The sequence below is a fragment of the Rhodamnia argentea genome, chromosome 2 (assembly GCF_020921035.1).
Source record: "Rhodamnia argentea isolate NSW1041297 chromosome 2, ASM2092103v1, whole genome shotgun sequence".
NCBI classification, from domain to species: domain Eukaryota; kingdom Viridiplantae; phylum Streptophyta; class Magnoliopsida; order Myrtales; family Myrtaceae; genus Rhodamnia; species Rhodamnia argentea.
This window is the reverse complement of record NC_063151.1, coordinates 21,841,919-21,860,185: the sequence shown is the minus strand read 5'-3', so window position 1 is coordinate 21,860,185 and position 18,267 is coordinate 21,841,919. Positions and strand designations below refer to the sequence as shown.

Genomic DNA, 18,267 nt, shown 5'->3' with positions numbered 1-18,267 from the left:
GTTTAAGAATTATTTCGAAACGTATGGAAGGATAAAAAACTCTACAAGTCTTTGAGAAACCACAGGAAATTCAACTTCAAGAGACATCAGGCGACCAAGAAATAAACTTTTACGATTTAGAATTCAGAGCTGGTACTCACATCGCGCAAGTTCTACAAAACACGGCTGGCAAGACAGTAGTTTGGAGCTTTTTTGTGGGGGTGGCACGGTGCTTTGCACCATCGTCCTGGATTTGGATCGTAGTTTGGTCCAGCCAAACACGGCATCAATGTGGGACGTTTGGATTTCGCATGACAAAGAATTATCACCGGTGCCGGAGCACGAGCCCGGTGGGTGGCCGACGGAGGTGTGGAATCTTGTAACTAGGATTTCAAGATTAGATGCCTCAACGTGTATTGTTGGAGATAGGATGAAGGACAAATTACCAACGACCAAAAAGAGAGAGAAAAAAAAGGAAACGAAATTGCAAATAAATAAGACTGGTCCAAGTGACACACTCGCGGTCCGACACTGGGCTCAAGCACAAGCCATTCAATAATCCCCAACCCGAACGAAAGGAGAGGCCGCGAATAAAGCGCGTGTGATCTCCACAAGCCCACAAGGAAAAGGGGACGAAAATGGAACTTCGAGCGCTCCCGTCGCAGTTCTCCTTCTCAACACCGCCACCAACTGCGTCCACAGCAACGGCGACCATGGCTTCTCTCACCGGCGCCGCCACCTCCCGCCTCCTCCCCTCCGCCTCCCGAGCCCGTCTCTCTCTCTCCTCCTCCTCCTCCCCTGCTTCTCTCTCCTCTCTCCGATGCCTCCGCGGATCGTCCCCTCTCGTCTCTCGCCTCTTCCTCAACCAGGTATGCGCGCGCGCGCCCGCGTTCTCTTTCTTTGCTCCAACCTCGCCTCGTTCGTCTTCCTCGACAAGTTCGAGTTTAGGTTCGGTGTTCCTTCTCTCAGTCTAGGAGGACATGAATGGAACATTCGTTTGTGGTGATCTTGCGTTGCTGCTTTGCTTTGGCTGCTTTGCTCTGATTAGCTGCGTTTTGGTTCGGTCTCGCTCTGAGTGTGTCTGTTCGGTGTGCCTCTTTTATGTAGCTTGACTGAAGTCGTTTAGCTCTCTCTCTCTCTCTCTCTCTCAGAGAGTACGTTGGACATGCGCGTATGTGCTGGTCGTGTTCCCCGTATTGTTGTTTCGATTCCGTCGTTTCCTACTGCTTAATAGTGGCTTTCTGCTTAAATGGTGATTGAATACAGAGGAGGCCGTCTATGCATTTGTCGGCCGCGCTGTACAGTGGAGTGGCGTCTCCTAAATGTGCCGCGTCAGATCCGGAGCAGCTGAAGGGTGCCAGGGAAGAAATTAAGGAGCTTCTTAAGACTAAATTCTGTCATCCTATTCTGGTAACGTGTCTTCATATTCCTTTTACGTCACGCAAATCTTTCGAATCAAAAGGGATTAGTTGTATTCTGCCTGTTTGTGTCATTTGCCCGAATGAGCCTATATTCTGCTTTGATTGCGTCACAAGAAGATGCTTCATGAACAGAATTGCTCTTGCTATTGTGTTGTGTTTAGTCTAATCATCCATCCCTTCGAGGAAGTGGATATGTTGGAGTGAGCCCATGGTTGAGAAAAAGGGGTTGATGAACTATGTGATGCTATGGATAATAGAAGACCCTGAGAGTGAAGCTATATGATATTGTTCCCACCCGTTTAGCTTGCTCACAATAGAGAACTGAAAATCCTGAAGTGGCTAATCACTAGGATTTTCCTGCTGCCCTTACACAAAATCAAACAAGATTGACACGAGAGGAGGATTGATTAATGGATTTAGGGATGATACCATGCTAGTCTTCTTTCTCTCGCATCTGTGGTCTATACAATCTACCTTGTCTGATGATCTATGTGTTATTTGTGTTATTTAGGAAAAGGAAATAGAATTTTGCTGCTAATTCCATGCAAATACTTTACAGGTGCGGTTGGGATGGCATGATGCCGGTACTTATAATAAGAACATTGAAGAATGGCCTAAAAGAGGTGGAGCTAATGGGAGTCTTCGGTTTGAAATTGAGCTTAAGCATGCAGCTAATGCTGGTAATGATTTAACTGTGATACCAGGGGTGCTGTGACTTGTTTCTTGAACTTTCCTCAAAACTAGCTTTTACAGGTCTTGTAAATGCATTAAAACTTCTTGAGCCAATCAAAGAAAAGTATCCCAGTGTGACATATGCAGATTTGTTTCAGCTGGCTAGTGCTACTGCTATTGAGGTCAGTTTGTGCACTCTTAGTTGCTCCACCAGAGATTTCTTTAAGCCATACTTAACCTGAGATTCTCTCATTCTTTGTGAAAATATTCTACTTATCACTTTATTCTTCAGGAAGGTGGTGGTCCCAAGATTCCCATGAAGTATGGAAGAGTTGATGTCTCAAAACCTGAGGAGTGCCCTGAAGAAGGGAGGCTTCCTGGTGAGTGAAACATTGTTGTTCATTACAGAGTGGACATTGACTCGGCTTTGTTGTACTAGGAGATCATTAATTTGGCTCTGTGAAGCACTGTAAATTGTCTTGGAAAAGCTGTTGCTATTTGCTGATTTCTTGAACTGCTTTTTCTGTGATAAATCTAAGTGGGCACCCTAATATTTGTACTTAAGGTTGAAGAATGGTGGTAATTTTAAACAAATGGAGTCTGCTGATTTGGGCAACAAATGAAGTTCTAGATGACTTGATTCATTTAGGCATTTCCTAATAAAATTCAAGCAAGAAGAGAGGTATTTGATGCGTGGTAAGCTTTTGAAACAAAGCATTGTTTGGAAATAGAAAGAATATGCATTTAGATGCGCTTTATCACGCATAAATGAACTTGAACATTCTGTCCTTTCTGTGGTTAGAAGTCATTTTCTATCTCTTTGCTGGAGCTTCCACTTCTTCTTTTTCGTTTCGGTGATTGAGTTCTTCTCCTCTTTCTCAGATCTTTTTGTCTTACTTATTAGTGTACTTTCTACTTCTGCTAGAAAAAGTTTTTGTTAGTTCCTCTTGGAACGATCCACTTCTTCTCTTTTTATCTGAACAGTTCTTTCTTTCAGATGCTGGCCCCCCTTCACCAGCCGATCATCTCCGCGAAGTTTTCTACAGGATGGGACTAAATGACAAGGTGTTTATAGTTATTATCTAATAGGATGTTGTGTGCTATTTGTGTGCATCTCATATGCTTGAGACTATGAATTCTCTGTTATGCAGGAAATAGTTGCTTTGTCTGGGGCACACACTCTTGGAAGGTCAAGACCAGAACGTAGTGGTTGGGGCAAGCCAGAAACGAAGTACACGGTACCTAATTACTTTCTATTCGTTTATTGTTGCTCAGTACTATCATTAGACAAAATCAACTTGCAATTAAGAATTCTGAAACAGGCTAACAGCGCATAGTGCTCAGAATGTAATATTCCATGGTTACAATAGGTGAACCGAAAGTCCTCCTAGGTATTGAATTACAGTTATGAACTCTTGATCATCTTTAAATGAATAACAAGGAACAAGACTCCGATGAACCTGAAAAACTACAGGAATGTTTTGTTTGGATTTTAGAAACCATATTTCATTGAGCTCCTAGCACTTAAGGAGCTTTGCAGTGGCATGGCATTCTATCAGTGGTCAACCATCAGAAATAGATTGATTTTGCATAAGGACATCGCTGTAAATTCTGTCTTGATGGTCAATGTGATGCCTAGAAAGAATAACCATTTACAGTGTAGTGTTGACTATTAATTTTCATAGACGAAGTCCATATCAACTGATATTTTTAATTTTCTTCTAGTACTACAACCACCAAGGATATTACGGGTTGGTAGGTCAGCTTAAAGAGTTCATTTACAGCATTGCACTCTGTGCAGTATTGAATCCTCTGTAAAATTCAAGAACCTGGCATCTTTCTAGAAAGTATCAATCCATGTCTTTTACGTCTTCCTTACCTCTTTTACATGTGTCCATTGTAACGTCACATCTTCTTACTTTATCATCTTTAGGCTGTTGCCTTTCGTGTACTAACTTCTAAAAGTTTTTCATCTTATTCCCACTTTAAGCCACACCCCCAGCTTTAATATGTTCTAACTTGATCTTATGTTGGTGTCCAAATATGCTTGGGCATTGTGATCTTTGCTATATTAGTTCTGTACGTGTGTTGTTCTTACCTACAGTTTAAATGTTAGTGGACATTGAAGCTTGGGAAAAGGGTTCTCCTCTATAACAAATTAATGGCTGCTTGAATCGAACTTATACGGCTATATTCAACAATACAGTTTTTTTTTTTTTTTTTTGGTCGAAAACAATACAGTTTAGTTGAAATGATTAAGAGTAGTATGAGTGGCATTCATTAATCGTGATTGCCTCCATTGTGTCACAGAAAGATGGACCAGGAGCACCAGGTGGACAGTCATGGACTGTGCAATGGTTGAAGTTTGATAACTCATACTTCAAGGTTTGCGAGTTGAATCCATATGTACTTTTTCCATGGGAAGATGGTGATACAGAATTAAGTGGTATGCTGTCCTGATTGTTTCATGCAGGATATAAAAGAACAGAGGGACGAAAACCTGCTAGTATTGCCGACTGATGGTGTTCTTTTTGAAGATCCTTCATTCAAGGTGAACAGAGTTGGGCTGAAAGCTCCAAAATACAAGAGGAAGCCTCCAATTATGGTTTATCTTTCTAAAGAATGTTGGCGAACTGCAGGTCTATGCTGAGAAATATGCTGAAGATCAGGAAGCATTCTTCAAGGATTATGCAGAAGCTCATGCAAAACTCAGCAACCTTGGTGCCAAATTTGATCCTCCAGAGGTTTGTTAGTGCTCTCTTATGGTCATTCCTCTGCTGATTGTAGTGACTGTTTATTGGACCGTGTTTAATCATTTCCATGCCAGATTTTTTCCTCTAAATTTTAAGTTATCAAGGAGCTAATGGCCAAAGTTTTACAAGAACTGACTGAATATTTGAAGTTTTTTCATGGTGTTCATCTTGACTAGTCGACCATCTGTTGTGATGGGATCGGCCTCTGGATCAAGTGATGTTTGCAGGATTGATGGGCCCTCCCATATGGAGACGCATCGAATTGTAGTTTTATTGCCAAATATTGCATGGCATGAATAACCATCAAGTTCATCTTATCGGCTTTGATGTTTGGCTTGTTATGGAAAATGTGTATAAATAACAAGTGGTTTTACTTATTTACAAGTTTTGCTTCGGTCTAGATTTAAAAGTTTGCAGTATAACTTATAAAGAACATGGCTAACGTCAATTAATTTCAGGGTATCGTGATAGATGGTAAAGCTGCACCGGAGAAGTTTGTGGCTGCCACCTACTCATCTGGAAAGGTTATACTAAGAAATAACTTACATCTTGATCTTCCTTTGTTAAAGAAAGTTCCTTTTCATTACGCAATCTTTAACGAAAAGATTATTTCTTTGCGAATCGTTCATGTTCCTCGTTTTCTCATGGTTTGCTGCAGGATTAGAAAACACTGTCGCGTCTGTGCCGTGTCTTTTAAATGTAAAAGATGAGGATATTTTCAATCGTGTGAAACCACTTCTTAAAACTTTGGGAGTCTTACCGAAGGGAGGAATAAAAATTCAATGCGTGTTGCGTATTTGAATTGCAGAGAGAGCTCTCAGATGCTATGAAGCAAAAGATCCGAGCTGAGTATGAAGCGGTTGGTGGAAGCCCAGATAAGCCTCTACAATCCAACTATTTTCTGAACATAATGATTTTCATTGCTGCTTTGGCATTCTTGACATCTCTCGTAGTGAATTGAACTGAAGTTTGAGCTTGTGAGTAGTACGGCAATTTTTAGTATGCAATCTAATTCCATTCGAGTAATTGTGATTGCCAATCCATTACTTGAGGCAGCAGTTCTTCATTGGCCGAGCATTCCATCCGTTATTAGTCTTTGGCATGCTTAAGAAACAGACTTCACTTCTAAATTGCCTATGGCGGATCTCCTCAAGGTAATGAATGAGCTGGCCTCTCCAATCATCACCAATTGGCCCTGAACTAGCTCAATATTTTTCCGAAAATGCGGTAGATAAATTTTCTTCGCGATCAAGTTCAATTTTTTGGAGTGAAAAAAGCTTCAAATGAAGGACTTAAAATCCAATCTAATTCACTTTAGCACGTTGCAACGTGTATCCTTAGAGCAGGCAGCAATACCTTTCATTCTCTAACACCCCCTTGAGAGCCCGCGGGATATATGACTAGAAAGGTGAGTTAGGTCTCACTTTTGGGATAGTCTCCCTCGACTACCGACATTCTTCGGTTGACAATCGCCCAACTTCAGGCAAGTGAAAACTCTCGTGCAAGACTTTCGTCTCTCTCAAGTTAGCTTTCTGTAATTTTCTTTTGTTATCCACAATCTGTCTTTCTGCGTCCGACAACGGTATCGCACGTTTGTGAAATTGTTTTGTTTTATGGGATCAAAACATTTTGGGAAAATAAGAAAGAAAAGGTTATAAATTTATTGCAATTGTATTATAAGAAGCCCCAATGCTTTCAGGGGCTGTACACCGAAGTATGTCTGACACCCGTGTCGAGCATCTTAAAAGAGCCTTTTCACAAAAAAAATTAATTTAAACTACACACTTCATCTTAGCAAAAGAGAAGTAAACATATTTGTTTCATTCTTGACATCTTAAAGAGCCATCTTCTTTGTTATCTTCGCTAAGAAACCAATGTGTGATTTCTTCCTTCGACTTGTAAGCAAGTCTCATCATTGTCTTCTTAAAGAGGCTTCATGTTTTTCGACAAAAAAAAAAAAAGAAAAGAGAAAAGAAGAGACTTAATGTTTGTCTCTCTCCCTCACTATCGATGTGGGATTACCTTATGTTTGTCTCTCTCCCTTACCATCGATGTGGGATCGATTTTAAGTTTTTTTAATCATTTATTTTTGAAATAATCATAAAAATGATAATTTATAAAAATATACATTTAGTATATAACGTGTCCCAACGTGTCAGAATTTTCTATTTTTGTGAAATGACGTGCCGGTGTGTCATGTCGGTGTCGGTGCTACTTAGATTGTACTGATTCAATCTTAAACCTCTTTTTTTTTTCTTTTGTCGGTTTAGTTCTGAACATTTTGTATTTGTGTCGGTTTAATCAATCTAGCCAATTTTGGCAAAAAATTGCTAACATGGACTCCGATTGTGGCACGGTCGATTTGATGTGGACATTTTTTTAATAATTTTTTTCTTTTTTTCTTTTCTATTTTCCTTTCCATCTTTTTTTTGGAGGGAGGGGGCTAAGGGCCGGCCAAGGTGGCTTTCCAACCCTCACTAGCATTAGCTGAGGGCATCACACCCCTCACCAGCTCTGGGCAAGGGCCGCAATGCTCTCATTGTGGCCAGGGAGGGCCTGGGCGAGGGTCGCGACGCCCTTGCTTGTGGCCAACGGCCCTGGCCAATCCTTGGCCCAGACCAAAAATAAAAGTAAAGAAAGAAAAAAAATTGGGGCACTCTGGTATCCTTATCTCAAACACTTGAGATGGCATGATATTTGTATTTTTTGGTCAACGTTTTTGTAAAGTTTGGTCTTGAGCTCGAGTTCTCGATCCTTTTCCTCGACAGCTATACAGACTTTGGCAATTACCACTTCTTTGTATGTCAAGATGGTAGCGATAGGCTACCGCAATGGACTTTGTTGCGGGTTGCTGAATCGTCGAGGACACGCAATGATAGATGTTCAACCACGGGTGGTCGCCCCAGGTCATGTGGACTGTTCTTCCGTGACCATCGGGATCGGGCTCGGGAAAATAGCTTAAGTTCACGAGACCCACAGTCACCCAAGGGAACGAGGAAATGTTGTGCTTTTCCTTTGTGACATGGCATGCTGTTCGAGGGGGCTAAGGTTGCGATCGCTTATATGGATCCCATGAGAGACATGAGAGCTCATAGCGGGGAGGACGCTACCGTGCACGTTTCTTGTGCGTTCAATAGGGACAAAGTTCTGAATTTAATAGAGGCATAGGCCTCGATATTAGTTTTCCGTTTGCCGTAAGGCGTCGATTAAAATATACCCGTGTTGATATAAATGGATTTTGATGAGGCGACAAGGACATAATCCTTTGCACTTTGTATGAGCGATCGGTTCCCGGTCCAATCTCGTCCCGCCCAAGAATCGGGGATCGGAAGGATAGGTTCCCGGTTTCTAGAATCAAGAATCGATGGATTGTTAGTATGGATGAGCAATATATACTTTAATTCTACTAATTTGACGAAAATTAAGTTTGAATTTAAGAGATAAAGAATAACAGATGGATTATTAGGTTTACACGTAAGAAAAAAAAAAAATGTCGCTCCGATTCCCCCCTAAATTATTTTGTTGGTCGTCTGAACCACATTAAGTATTGGGTATTCCTCTTCTACACATAATCGTCATTAAAACATGGTATCAAAACTGGAAATTATCAATTCGAATCTTTCATATCTTTATTTGCCTCTCTAGTTACATATTTTCATGCCTTAGGTTAAGGCTAAAGTCGAGCCTGCACATGAGGGTGAGTGTTAGAATATTTAAATAATAAATTACGCATTCATCTAACAATTTAAAATTTTAAAACAGTTGATAATGCTATCACAAAATGTCACACACGTTGAGAATTTGAACCACCGTTGCATTCCAATGTACGGCATTACAATTGGATAATAGGTTTTCAAAACCGTCCCAAATGAGTCTGTTCCATTTAAAAGCACATATTAGCAAAAAAAAAAAAAATTTTGCTAGAAATTTTACAGATATATAGAGTAATATTGGATCAAGCGATAAAAGGGCCTGGTGAAATTCTTGCCTTTTTGTGGAGAAGGTTTGTATGATTTCAGCTAACAAAATTAAAATGCTTAAATCAAGCATCTCCTTCGACAGACAAAAAAAAAAAAAAAATTCAAGCATCTCCTTTTCACTTTTCGCATCATAAAAGCTAGAAATGTTACTGTAAAGTTTTTCTAATTTGATTTAATCTCTATAGAATATATATTATTTATATATAAAAGTAAAATTCACGATAGGGTTATCAATCAATTGCGCCGGATCAATCCCCGCACGTTCGATGTGGGCATCACTAATTTTCCAAGAACGGATTGCGGACCTCGCCACGTATGCGGTATTTATGACGTGGCGTGAGACCATCGGTCCTCGTATTTTCATGACAATTACAAAAAAGTCTTCAATCTATTACATATGCATCAATATTATCATAAAGCTTTTAATGGCATCAATTTAATCTTAAACATTTCGCAATTTACCAACATCCGATAGATTTGGCCCGAAAATCGCTGATATGAATGCTGATTGTCCTAAATAGCATAATTTTTAACAATTTTTTAAATTTTTATAATGTTTTCCATTACTTTACCTTTTCTTTTGGATTGAGGACCAGTGAAGGTCGTCAGCTGATCCTCATTGGCCACATTCAAGGACCGATGACCCTTACTGGCGAGGGGTGATGGCGTCGCGACCCTCGCCCAAATCTGATGAGAGCCACGATGCCAAGGTTTAGGGTAAGTGCCATTATGCTCTTGCCAATCAAAGTGAGAGTGCATGGCCCTTGGCCCATGTCTAGCTAAGGCGTCGCACCTATTGCCTAGTTACGGCAAAGGTTGGCCCTTAGTCCTAACTCCAAAAAGACAAATTATAAAATATTGTTAAAAAAATTCATGTCAGTGTATATCGTGTCACGTAAAATGGACGCGTTTAAGTCAGCGATTTGAGGTCAAAATTGATTAAATAAACTCAATCGGTAAAATGTGAAAATACTTATGATTAAATTGATATAATTGGAAGATTTATATATCTGAATTTGTGTTAATTACAATAAATGCAAGATTTTTTCAGATAATCTTTCCCATAATTTTCCAAGCATTTATTACCTTACGCAAAACTCTTGGATTTGAACGGGGATTACACTTGCCTTTTACGGCGCTTACTCAAACTGAAAGCGTCGACCGAGGGCCGTGACGAGAGCAGACCAATCACGGCCTCCCACGTGGAACTAGGCCCATTCAGAGAGCGAGTACTCGAGATCCCGTACTCGCGAGATCTCAAAATACCAAACCGAGACACGAGGACGAGTCACGTGCGAGTCCCATGTTTGTCTCGTTCTCTCCTAACCCAAAAACCCCACACACCACACCCCTTTAAAACCCCCCCCCGTACACTCTCTCTCTCTCTCTCTCTCTCTCGGACTCGAAGACGAAATCCCATTTCCTTCTCAATCCGTCATCTCCTCCACGGTTTCTCGCAGCGCGGGGATTTGGAAGCCCGCGACAATGGCGTCTAGGGTTGCGAATTGGCTGATCCTCTCTCTCCTCGTCCTCGCCGCGACCGCCATCTCCGCGGAGGAGGAATCCGAGCCGGCCAAGGAGTTCGTGTTGACCCTGGATCACTCCAATTTCTCCGACACCGTCAGTAAGCACGACTTCATCGTCGTCGAGTTCTACGCCCCTTGGTAAATTCCGTCGTCCTCCCTTTGTCTTCTTCGTTTTGTTCTTTCGCGTGTCCTATGGTGTTTTTGGCTGCTCGAATCGGGTTGATATGATCGATCCGCTTCGGATCTCTGGTTTTTCTGGTTGCTTACTGTTTCGTACACAATTGTACGGATGGATTTTTTTCCTTCTTCTTTTCTGGTTGGAAGCGAATATTTAGCGCAGATTTTGCCCGAATTAGAGTGTATGCATGAACATCCATGTGAAGTTTTAGGCCTTTCCAGAGACAAAGTTTATCTGCCTCTGTTTGCATGCATGAAACAAACGTAGCTTTATTCGCTGGTGTTCTCGCTGTGTGAAACTAAAACAGCAAAGTCATCCTTTTCGCTTTCTATTCTGTTGATTGACCCAGCAAATATCTGATTGTCGAGAAATTTGTTTATCCTTTAAGTCCATCAAGGCCGGCCATAAATAAATCGGTTACGCATTTTCTATGGAGTTAATGCATTGTTGAGACCTTCTTTGGTAATTCATAATCAGCCCTTACTTAACGAGAGGAAGTTTTGCAAAATCATGACTGCACTTAATTGCAGCTAGTATGTGGATTTGGTAGTCATTTTGGGTTGCTGTTGAAACCCCCTCCCCTGCCGAGTTCTGGTTAGCATTTTTGGAGCAAATGTATACTGTTGACAACGGTGATGATGTGAGAAAATGTTCTTTATAGGAACATTTACTCTGCCCATTTATGTTGAATGCTCATTCATGCATGATAAGAAATAGAGCTGATTTTTTCCTTTTTGGGAGGGGCGGGGCGGGGCCGGGCGAATGGAGGTTGGTAAATGGGATATTCTCTTGTGCCGAATTTAATGCTAAGAGGGATGGCATTTTCCTACCTTCATTCTGTTCCATCTAGTTTGTTTCCCTTTGTCTCTCTTTTCCATCTTTCCGGGCAAAACATTTTGCATTTTGCATTTTTAATCACCTGCTGGTGGGATTTTGAGTAACTTTTTATACCTGTTTCAGGTGTGGTCATTGTAAGAAGCTTGCACCCGAGGTAATAAGATTTCATGGATCCCGTTAAACACTCGGTGTAATTCTTTAGATCGTTATATGTGTTCGGTCAGTGACAATGCCAGTGTTCTATTTGCAGTATGAGAAAGCTGCATCCATATTGAGCAGTCATGACCCTCCCATAGCTCTGGCCAAAATTGATGCTAATGAAGAAGCAAACAAGGAGCTTGCTAGCGAATATGACATCAAGGGTTTTCCCACACTTAAAATCTTGAGAAACGGGGGGAAGAGTATTCAAGAGTTCAAAGGTCCCCGTGATGCGGATGGTATTGTTGCATACTTGAAGAAACAAAGCGGTCCTCCTTCTGCCGAAATAAAATCTGTTGAAGATGCCAGCACTCTGATAGGAGATAAAAAGATAGTGATTGTAAGTGCTCTGCCTTGGGTTTTCTATTTTGACGACTTCCCTCCTATGTCTAATTTTATGCTATTGTGGCCTATACTCACAGGTTGGGATATTCCCAAAGTTTTCTGGTGAAGAGTATGAGAATTTCACTGCTTTAGCTGAGAACTTGCGCTCTGACTATGAGTTTGGTCACACTTTGGATGCCAAACTGCTTCCACGGGGAGAGTCATCAGTTGCTGGACCTGCTGTTAGGCTCTTTAAGCCATTTGACGAACTCTTTGTTGATTTACAGGTACTTCTGTTTTAGGATATAAGTATCTTTTCCTGCTTTTCACGTATTCATGGCGCACCTAATAAGTGGACAAACATATTACAGGATTTCCATGTGGATGCTCTGGAGAAGTTCGTTGAAAAATCCAGTGTGCCTCTTGTCACTATCTTTGACAGTGACCCAAGCAACCACCCTTTTGTGATCAAGTTTTTTAATAGCGATAATGCTAAGGTAGATTGTAGCAAGCTGTTATTTTATACTTTTACACTTGCTACTTCTGTTTGATTTGTGGATCTTCATGTTGTTGATTGATTCATTGATGAAAATTGTTTGCAATATTCTTGGGTGGATGGTTCAGGTGATAGTATGATGCTATGTTTGGACCTTGTAAGTGTAGCTAATTATCTCTAACTATAAAATGTGGATTGCACCTATTGTTTGGATACATGCTTGTACTGTAGGGTATTTCAGTTGTGCAATGTGTCAAATCTTTTTGTTGACATAATTTTAGGTAGTTCTTTGCATGCACGAGAGCATCGATTGTTACTATCTTTGGTTGGTTTTAGGTTCTTTTTTAATGATCAAATAATTTGCAAACCTTTTCTGCTGAATGATTTTTTTTCCCCCTTCTGTTGCAATATGCTTTCTTAAGTGTCTATCTGTAATCCTCTTTTGAAGCTCAATATGCTTTCTTAAGTGTCTATCTGTAATTTAAATTGTGAGACTGTTCTGCACATGTTGTTATTTGATCCTTGATTTTTTAATTGAGGGCATGGTTTTTAAATTTCAAGAACAATTTCTGTTCTACTCAGTAAATCGCTCTTGAATAGTTCAGATTTGTCTGTTATTCCTTATTTGGTTTTATGGATAATATCTGACAACTCCATTTGCATTGCATAGGCAATGTTGTTTATGAATTTTAGCACTGAAGTAGCTGAATCTTTTACCTCAAAATACCGCGATGTTGCTGAGCAATATAAAGGACAGGGCATCAGCTTTCTGATGGGAGATCTGGATGCTAGTCAAGGTGCTTTCCAGGTTAGTGTTTTTCTGTTCATTTTGAGTTCTTCATCTGAAGCTGTGCTTTTGGTTATTCTTAGGCAGATGAAAAATTGATGTTTAATGTTTATGTGCAGTATTTTGGACTCAAGGAGGACCAAGTGCCTCTTATTGTAGTACAGACAAATGATGGGCAAAAGTATTTGAAACCAAACCTGCAACCTGATGATATTGCTCCTTGGGTGAAAGAGTACAAGGTTGCATTTATCTCTTATGCTTCTGTCCCTCACAACACTTGGGAGACGTCCACACACTCACAGTCTCATACAACATGTAAATTAGAACTTTTACACTTTGAAAGATTCCAAAGCACATTGTCAGTTTTGATCTAATGTTGTTATGTTAATTGCAGGAAGGCAAAGTCCCACAGTACAGGAAGTCTGAACCCATACCCCAAGATAACAGTGAGCCTGTGAAAGTAGTTGTAGCTGAGAGCCTGCAGGAGATGGTGATGAACTCTGACAAAAATGGTACATAGCGTTATGCTTTGTGTTGTTTTGTGTCATCTGCAAGTATATTGAGCTTTGGGATCTTCTATTTATTGATATATCCTTTGTATCGATTTGATATCTATTGGCTTTTTCATGACAAGTATACTGGCAGTATGATATGATCTGTCCTGTTTAATTGCATTCCTGACTCAGTGTTAGATGACTTCCAACTAACATGCTGGAAAACTTTTCTACAGTTCTCCTGGAGTTTTATGCTCCTTGGTGTGGACATTGCAAAAAATTGGCTCCTATATTGGATGAAGTTGCACTTTCTTTCGGAAGTGATGCTAATGTTATTATTGCCAAGTTTGTAAGTATTCCTGCTCAAAGCTGGTTGATAATTTTCCTGAATCGCAGCAACGGTGATCTAGCCTTTTCAAAACTGCCTGAGTGATGTTTGTGTTTGTTGTTTGAGTACCTATAAAAGCACTTTTGGTGTGGGGGGTTGATACTTGATTGTGTTTGGGGAAAAACGTGTGATTGAATCATAGAAAAATGCGTGATTGAATCATAGAAAGGCGCAAATGATGAACATAGAGACCTATGCTTTCATGTTTTTTCCCCCTCTTTGGAGAAGGCAAAGAGTTATCCTAATGTAGTGGGTAAATTCTCTGGATAAAATATGCTTCACGTGACGCACTTGTACTGGTATATGAAATACTGTTTTTCTCCTTTATTGTCTGCCTTGATGCGTCACTTGTTTAGTTGAATACACTAATCCTCCTCCATGTGTGCTTCTAGAGTGCTACTTCATGTTCTCTCTTTGTTTTCCACCTGACTTGCCAAGGGTTAAAGATAATGATCTTCCTGAAAATTTGAGGGCTATATCCCCGTCTCAGATGATCCATTAACAATTTATCTTGTTCTTGTGACCCATCTTTTGGTTCTGCCATTTTAATAGTTATGATGGGATTTGTTCAACTAGTTTGTCTGTGTGGGAGTGTGAGAGAGAGAGAGAAAGAGGCCATGCCCTTGTGCAACAATAGTATTTGGGTTCAACCATGTCTGTGCCAATATTATGCTTTCCTTTTCAGGACGCAACCGCGAATGATGTCCCAGGTGACACCTTCGATGTCAAGGGGTACCCAACTATTTACTTTAGGTCAGCAAGTGGGAAGGTGGTGCCGTATGATGGCGATAGGACAAAGGAAGATATAATAGATTTCATTGAGAAGAACCGTGATAAAGCAGAAGAGAAAGCCACGGGTGAAGAAGAGAAAGTCACAGGCAAAGATGAGCTCTAGATGAAGGTACTTGGCTGGTCAATTTTTCCTAGCGCACGTCATATCCCTCATGTTTGTTTGCGGTGAGCTTGCATGCAGTATCCTTCATGCTTGGCGGATGAGGGCTCGTGCATGCTGAAAATGAATTGTTTGTTATGTGATAATCCAATCTGTTGATATGCGCATTGATCTTCACTATCCCTCTTAATTTCTTCAAACAATTGGAAATTCATTGTGATCTTTTCCCCTTTTTCGCAGGAAGTTTTGCTTACTGGCGTACACAGCTGCATACAGGTTTTCATGCTGTAATACATGAGAAATCGTCGTGTCCCCGACCCCCTTTGCCCTCCCCTCTCCTTCCTTTGAACTTTTTATCGTTCTCTTAATAAAAGAGGGAATTGGGTTTTTGGGGTTGTAGAGTAACTTAGCTCTTTACATTTAGGTCTCGTTTTGTTTAAATCTATTATGTATCTCTCCGGCGACAGTTCGAGATATCCATTCTGTTTTAAATTTTAGAAGTCGTTTGCGGTTCGAAATTTTTTTCTGGTGCCTCGTTGGTAGGGGTGAGCGGTTCCGGGTTCCTTACTGATTCTACTTGGAACCTGGAACCTACTCGTCGGAACGGGTTTCTTATTTTTTGGAACTTATAACTTACCCGTCATATTTTGGAACTTGGAACCTACCCTATCACAGGTTCTAGGGTTGGTTAAGGGGTACCCGAGAACCTATCAATTTCTTTTATTTTTTCATTTTTAGTTAAGCAAAATGAGAGTGAACGCTATAACATATAAGAGAAAGTAGAAGTGAGTAATTTTAGATTCCGTATAAGTTATATTTAGAACCCGAAACCAATCTATTGGAACACTTTTATCATGTTTTTGGAACTTGAAACCTAAAAATTTGTTTGGCTCCAGATTATACATTCATAATTGGATGCCGTAGAACATTATGGGATCGTGCAAAAATATATATCAAGGAAAATATATAAATTTATTTTAGGATTTATAATCCAGGTTTCAAGTTCTAGGTAGTGGAACCTGGAACTTATCCATTGTGACAGGATCTTTAATTTTTAGAACCTGGAACTTACCATGCATATCTTGGAACATGGAATTAGACAGGATCCTACGGGTTCCGGTTTCAGATTTTTGATTCTATTCTAGAATCATGCTCACCCTTACTTATTGGTCGATCTCCTTTTCACTTGTGGGTCTGCTTTTGCTTGTTTTTACCCGAACCCTTCTGATCTTTCCTGCAATTAGCGGATGGATTCCAGAATGAAATGACTTGATTTAAATGAGATATCTTCCTAGATGGTTAATATGATTTTACCTAATTAAGGCCCACTGATCGAGCCCCAAATCCACTTGAGTTTACCAAAATGAGATTCAAACTGGTCTCTTGATCTGAATTTCAGTAGTAACTTTATAGGGTTTTGTGGTACTGTAACACCACGCAAGAAAGCACCATTGGCAACTTTAATGAATGCCTTCAAAATTGAAAATGGCAGCTATTGTCTCGTCCACTCTTTCAGTCTAGGATGTTTGGAAACTTTGTCAAGGAAAAATCTCCATTAAAGGTGGGAAGCTCTGATTGGCACGGCACGGCACCTAATGGAGTCGTCTTCTCCACTGTTTCACTCTTTTACGTTTGGAAATTTTGTAGTTTCACAACTTCTCCCCAATTCTTTCTTTTCTCCCAGTTTTCTTCTTCTTTTTCTTCTTCTTCGCACGCCCACCTCTCTAATGGAGACTTTTCTTTCACAAACGAACAAGAATAGAGAAAACCTCCAACTGAACCAGGTGGCAGCGTGAACTGGAGCCTCTCACCTCTCTGGTGGAGATTTTTCCTTGACGAAGTTTCCAAACGCAAAAGAGCGAAAGAGTGCAGAAGAAGACGAGTGAATTGGCCACCATTTCAATTTTGAAGGCACTTATTTGAGCTGCAATGCAATTAATTTGCTTTCCGTTGCAAACCCTTACAAATCTTAAGTATTATCTTTATTTAAATGAATCGACTTTAAATTAGCGCGCGTCCATTTTTGATAAGCTTTGACATCGTCACATGCGTGCCACATCAGCACATGACATGGCGATGCTTCCTAGGAGTGTGCAACCGGATCGTATTTATTTGGAATCCGGATCGGACCATCCGAAAAATAGGTCCGAAAATCGATTCTCATTCAAATCGGTTCGGGAACCAGTTGAAATTGGGCCAGTTCTCGATTCCAAGTATCTAGGAACCAGACCGGTTTTGGGATCGGTTTTCAGTTATTGTTAATAAAAAAAATCTAGCCTCACTTTTTCTGTTTTTGGTGGATTGTAATTTCTATTGCTTATATTAGGGATTGTTGCTTTTGGTGGATACTAAGTTTTATTATTTATCTTTTACTTTAAATACTTTCATTACTATTCATATTATTTTGTTGGAAAAAATGAAATAAAAAAAAAAAAAAATAGGTTCTCGAGTAGACTCTAAAATAGGATTGAAAAAATAAGATAGGTTTCAAATTTCAAAAATTTGAAACCAGTAATACTATGTCGGTTTCGGGGTCTAAGTTCGGAACGTATCCACCCAGCCCACACTCACCTCTTCTACTTAGACGGCTGGCTTATGATATCCCTTGCTAGAGAAAGGTTATACTTGTGCCTTAGCAAAAAGGGAAAAAGGAATTTGTTTAAGAATGCACAATAAATGGTGAAAAAGCTTTAATTGTCTTTGTATGTTCTGTTTGTGAGTTGGACTCATCTTATGATAATGCATGTGACTCGTTCGAAAGGGGTCCTCTGCTTCGTGTTTTCAACCATGGACACGACCAGCATGATTTGCGGCGAGACAAAGGAGAGTCGCCAAGTCAATGTGAGACCTACAATCACGGACAACCGATGCAAGCATCAAATAAAATTTATGTCGTATTTGTTTTACGAAAAAAAATGATTTTCTAAAAAATAATCATTCGTGTTGCTTGAAATAATTTTCGACGAAATTTTTTCATTAATAATAATAATTTATATCTAAATATTTTTATAAACAATGGAGATATTTTTTTATTCATTTTCGTAAACAATGCAAATGATTACTTTAAAAAAAATATTTTTCAAATTATTTATTTTTTACGAAATAAATACATCTCTAGTATTCACTTGCTCAGTGCTGAATAAACAACTAGTTGATTTATCAACTACTACACCAGATCTTCCGAAAGAAAAATAGCTGAAAAAATTTTCTCGCTTCAGAACGGATTGTATGGGCGCAGGGCGTGGGCATCGATTGGTTTTCAAATTTGGTTTTAGTATAAAAACTACAAAATGGACGAACTTCGTTTGGTCTCGATTGGTCAATTTGGCCAAAAAAAAAAAA

General features: G+C 39.9%; 2 protein-coding genes across 3 annotated transcripts; both read left to right on the top strand.

Moving 5' to 3' along the window:
- Positions 1-593: 593 nt before the first annotated feature.
- On the top strand, positions 594-5,851 carry LOC115751436 (probable L-ascorbate peroxidase 6, chloroplastic/mitochondrial). 2 transcript variants are annotated; one of them, XM_030689348.2, is made up of 12 exons: positions 594-848; positions 1,246-1,389; positions 1,960-2,080; positions 2,154-2,254; positions 2,365-2,452; positions 3,070-3,137; positions 3,224-3,310; positions 4,383-4,457; positions 4,546-4,623; positions 4,712-4,816; positions 5,284-5,349; positions 5,634-5,851. In XM_030689348.2, the coding sequence occupies exons 1-12, from the start codon at positions 618-620 to the stop codon at positions 5,784-5,786; spliced, it is 1,317 nt and encodes a 438-aa protein (XP_030545208.1). In that variant the 5' UTR covers positions 594-617; the 3' UTR covers positions 5,787-5,851. The 2 variants fall into 2 exon arrangements, with proteins under 2 accessions (XP_030545208.1, XP_030545209.1); XM_030689349.2 differs by having other exon boundaries at positions 597-848; positions 5,484-5,851.
- Positions 5,852-10,183: 4,332 nt separating this feature from the next.
- On the top strand, positions 10,184-15,439 carry LOC115751435 (protein disulfide-isomerase-like). Its single transcript, XM_030689346.2, has 11 exons — positions 10,184-10,469; positions 11,470-11,500; positions 11,597-11,884; positions 11,967-12,155; positions 12,240-12,365; positions 13,035-13,172; positions 13,271-13,390; positions 13,546-13,663; positions 13,882-13,994; positions 14,719-14,934; positions 15,166-15,439. Exons 1-10 carry the CDS (start codon positions 10,291-10,293, stop codon positions 14,926-14,928), a joined length of 1,512 nt encoding a protein of 503 aa, XP_030545206.1. The 5' UTR covers positions 10,184-10,290; the 3' UTR covers positions 14,929-14,934; positions 15,166-15,439.
- Positions 15,440-18,267: the final 2,828 nt, after the last annotated feature.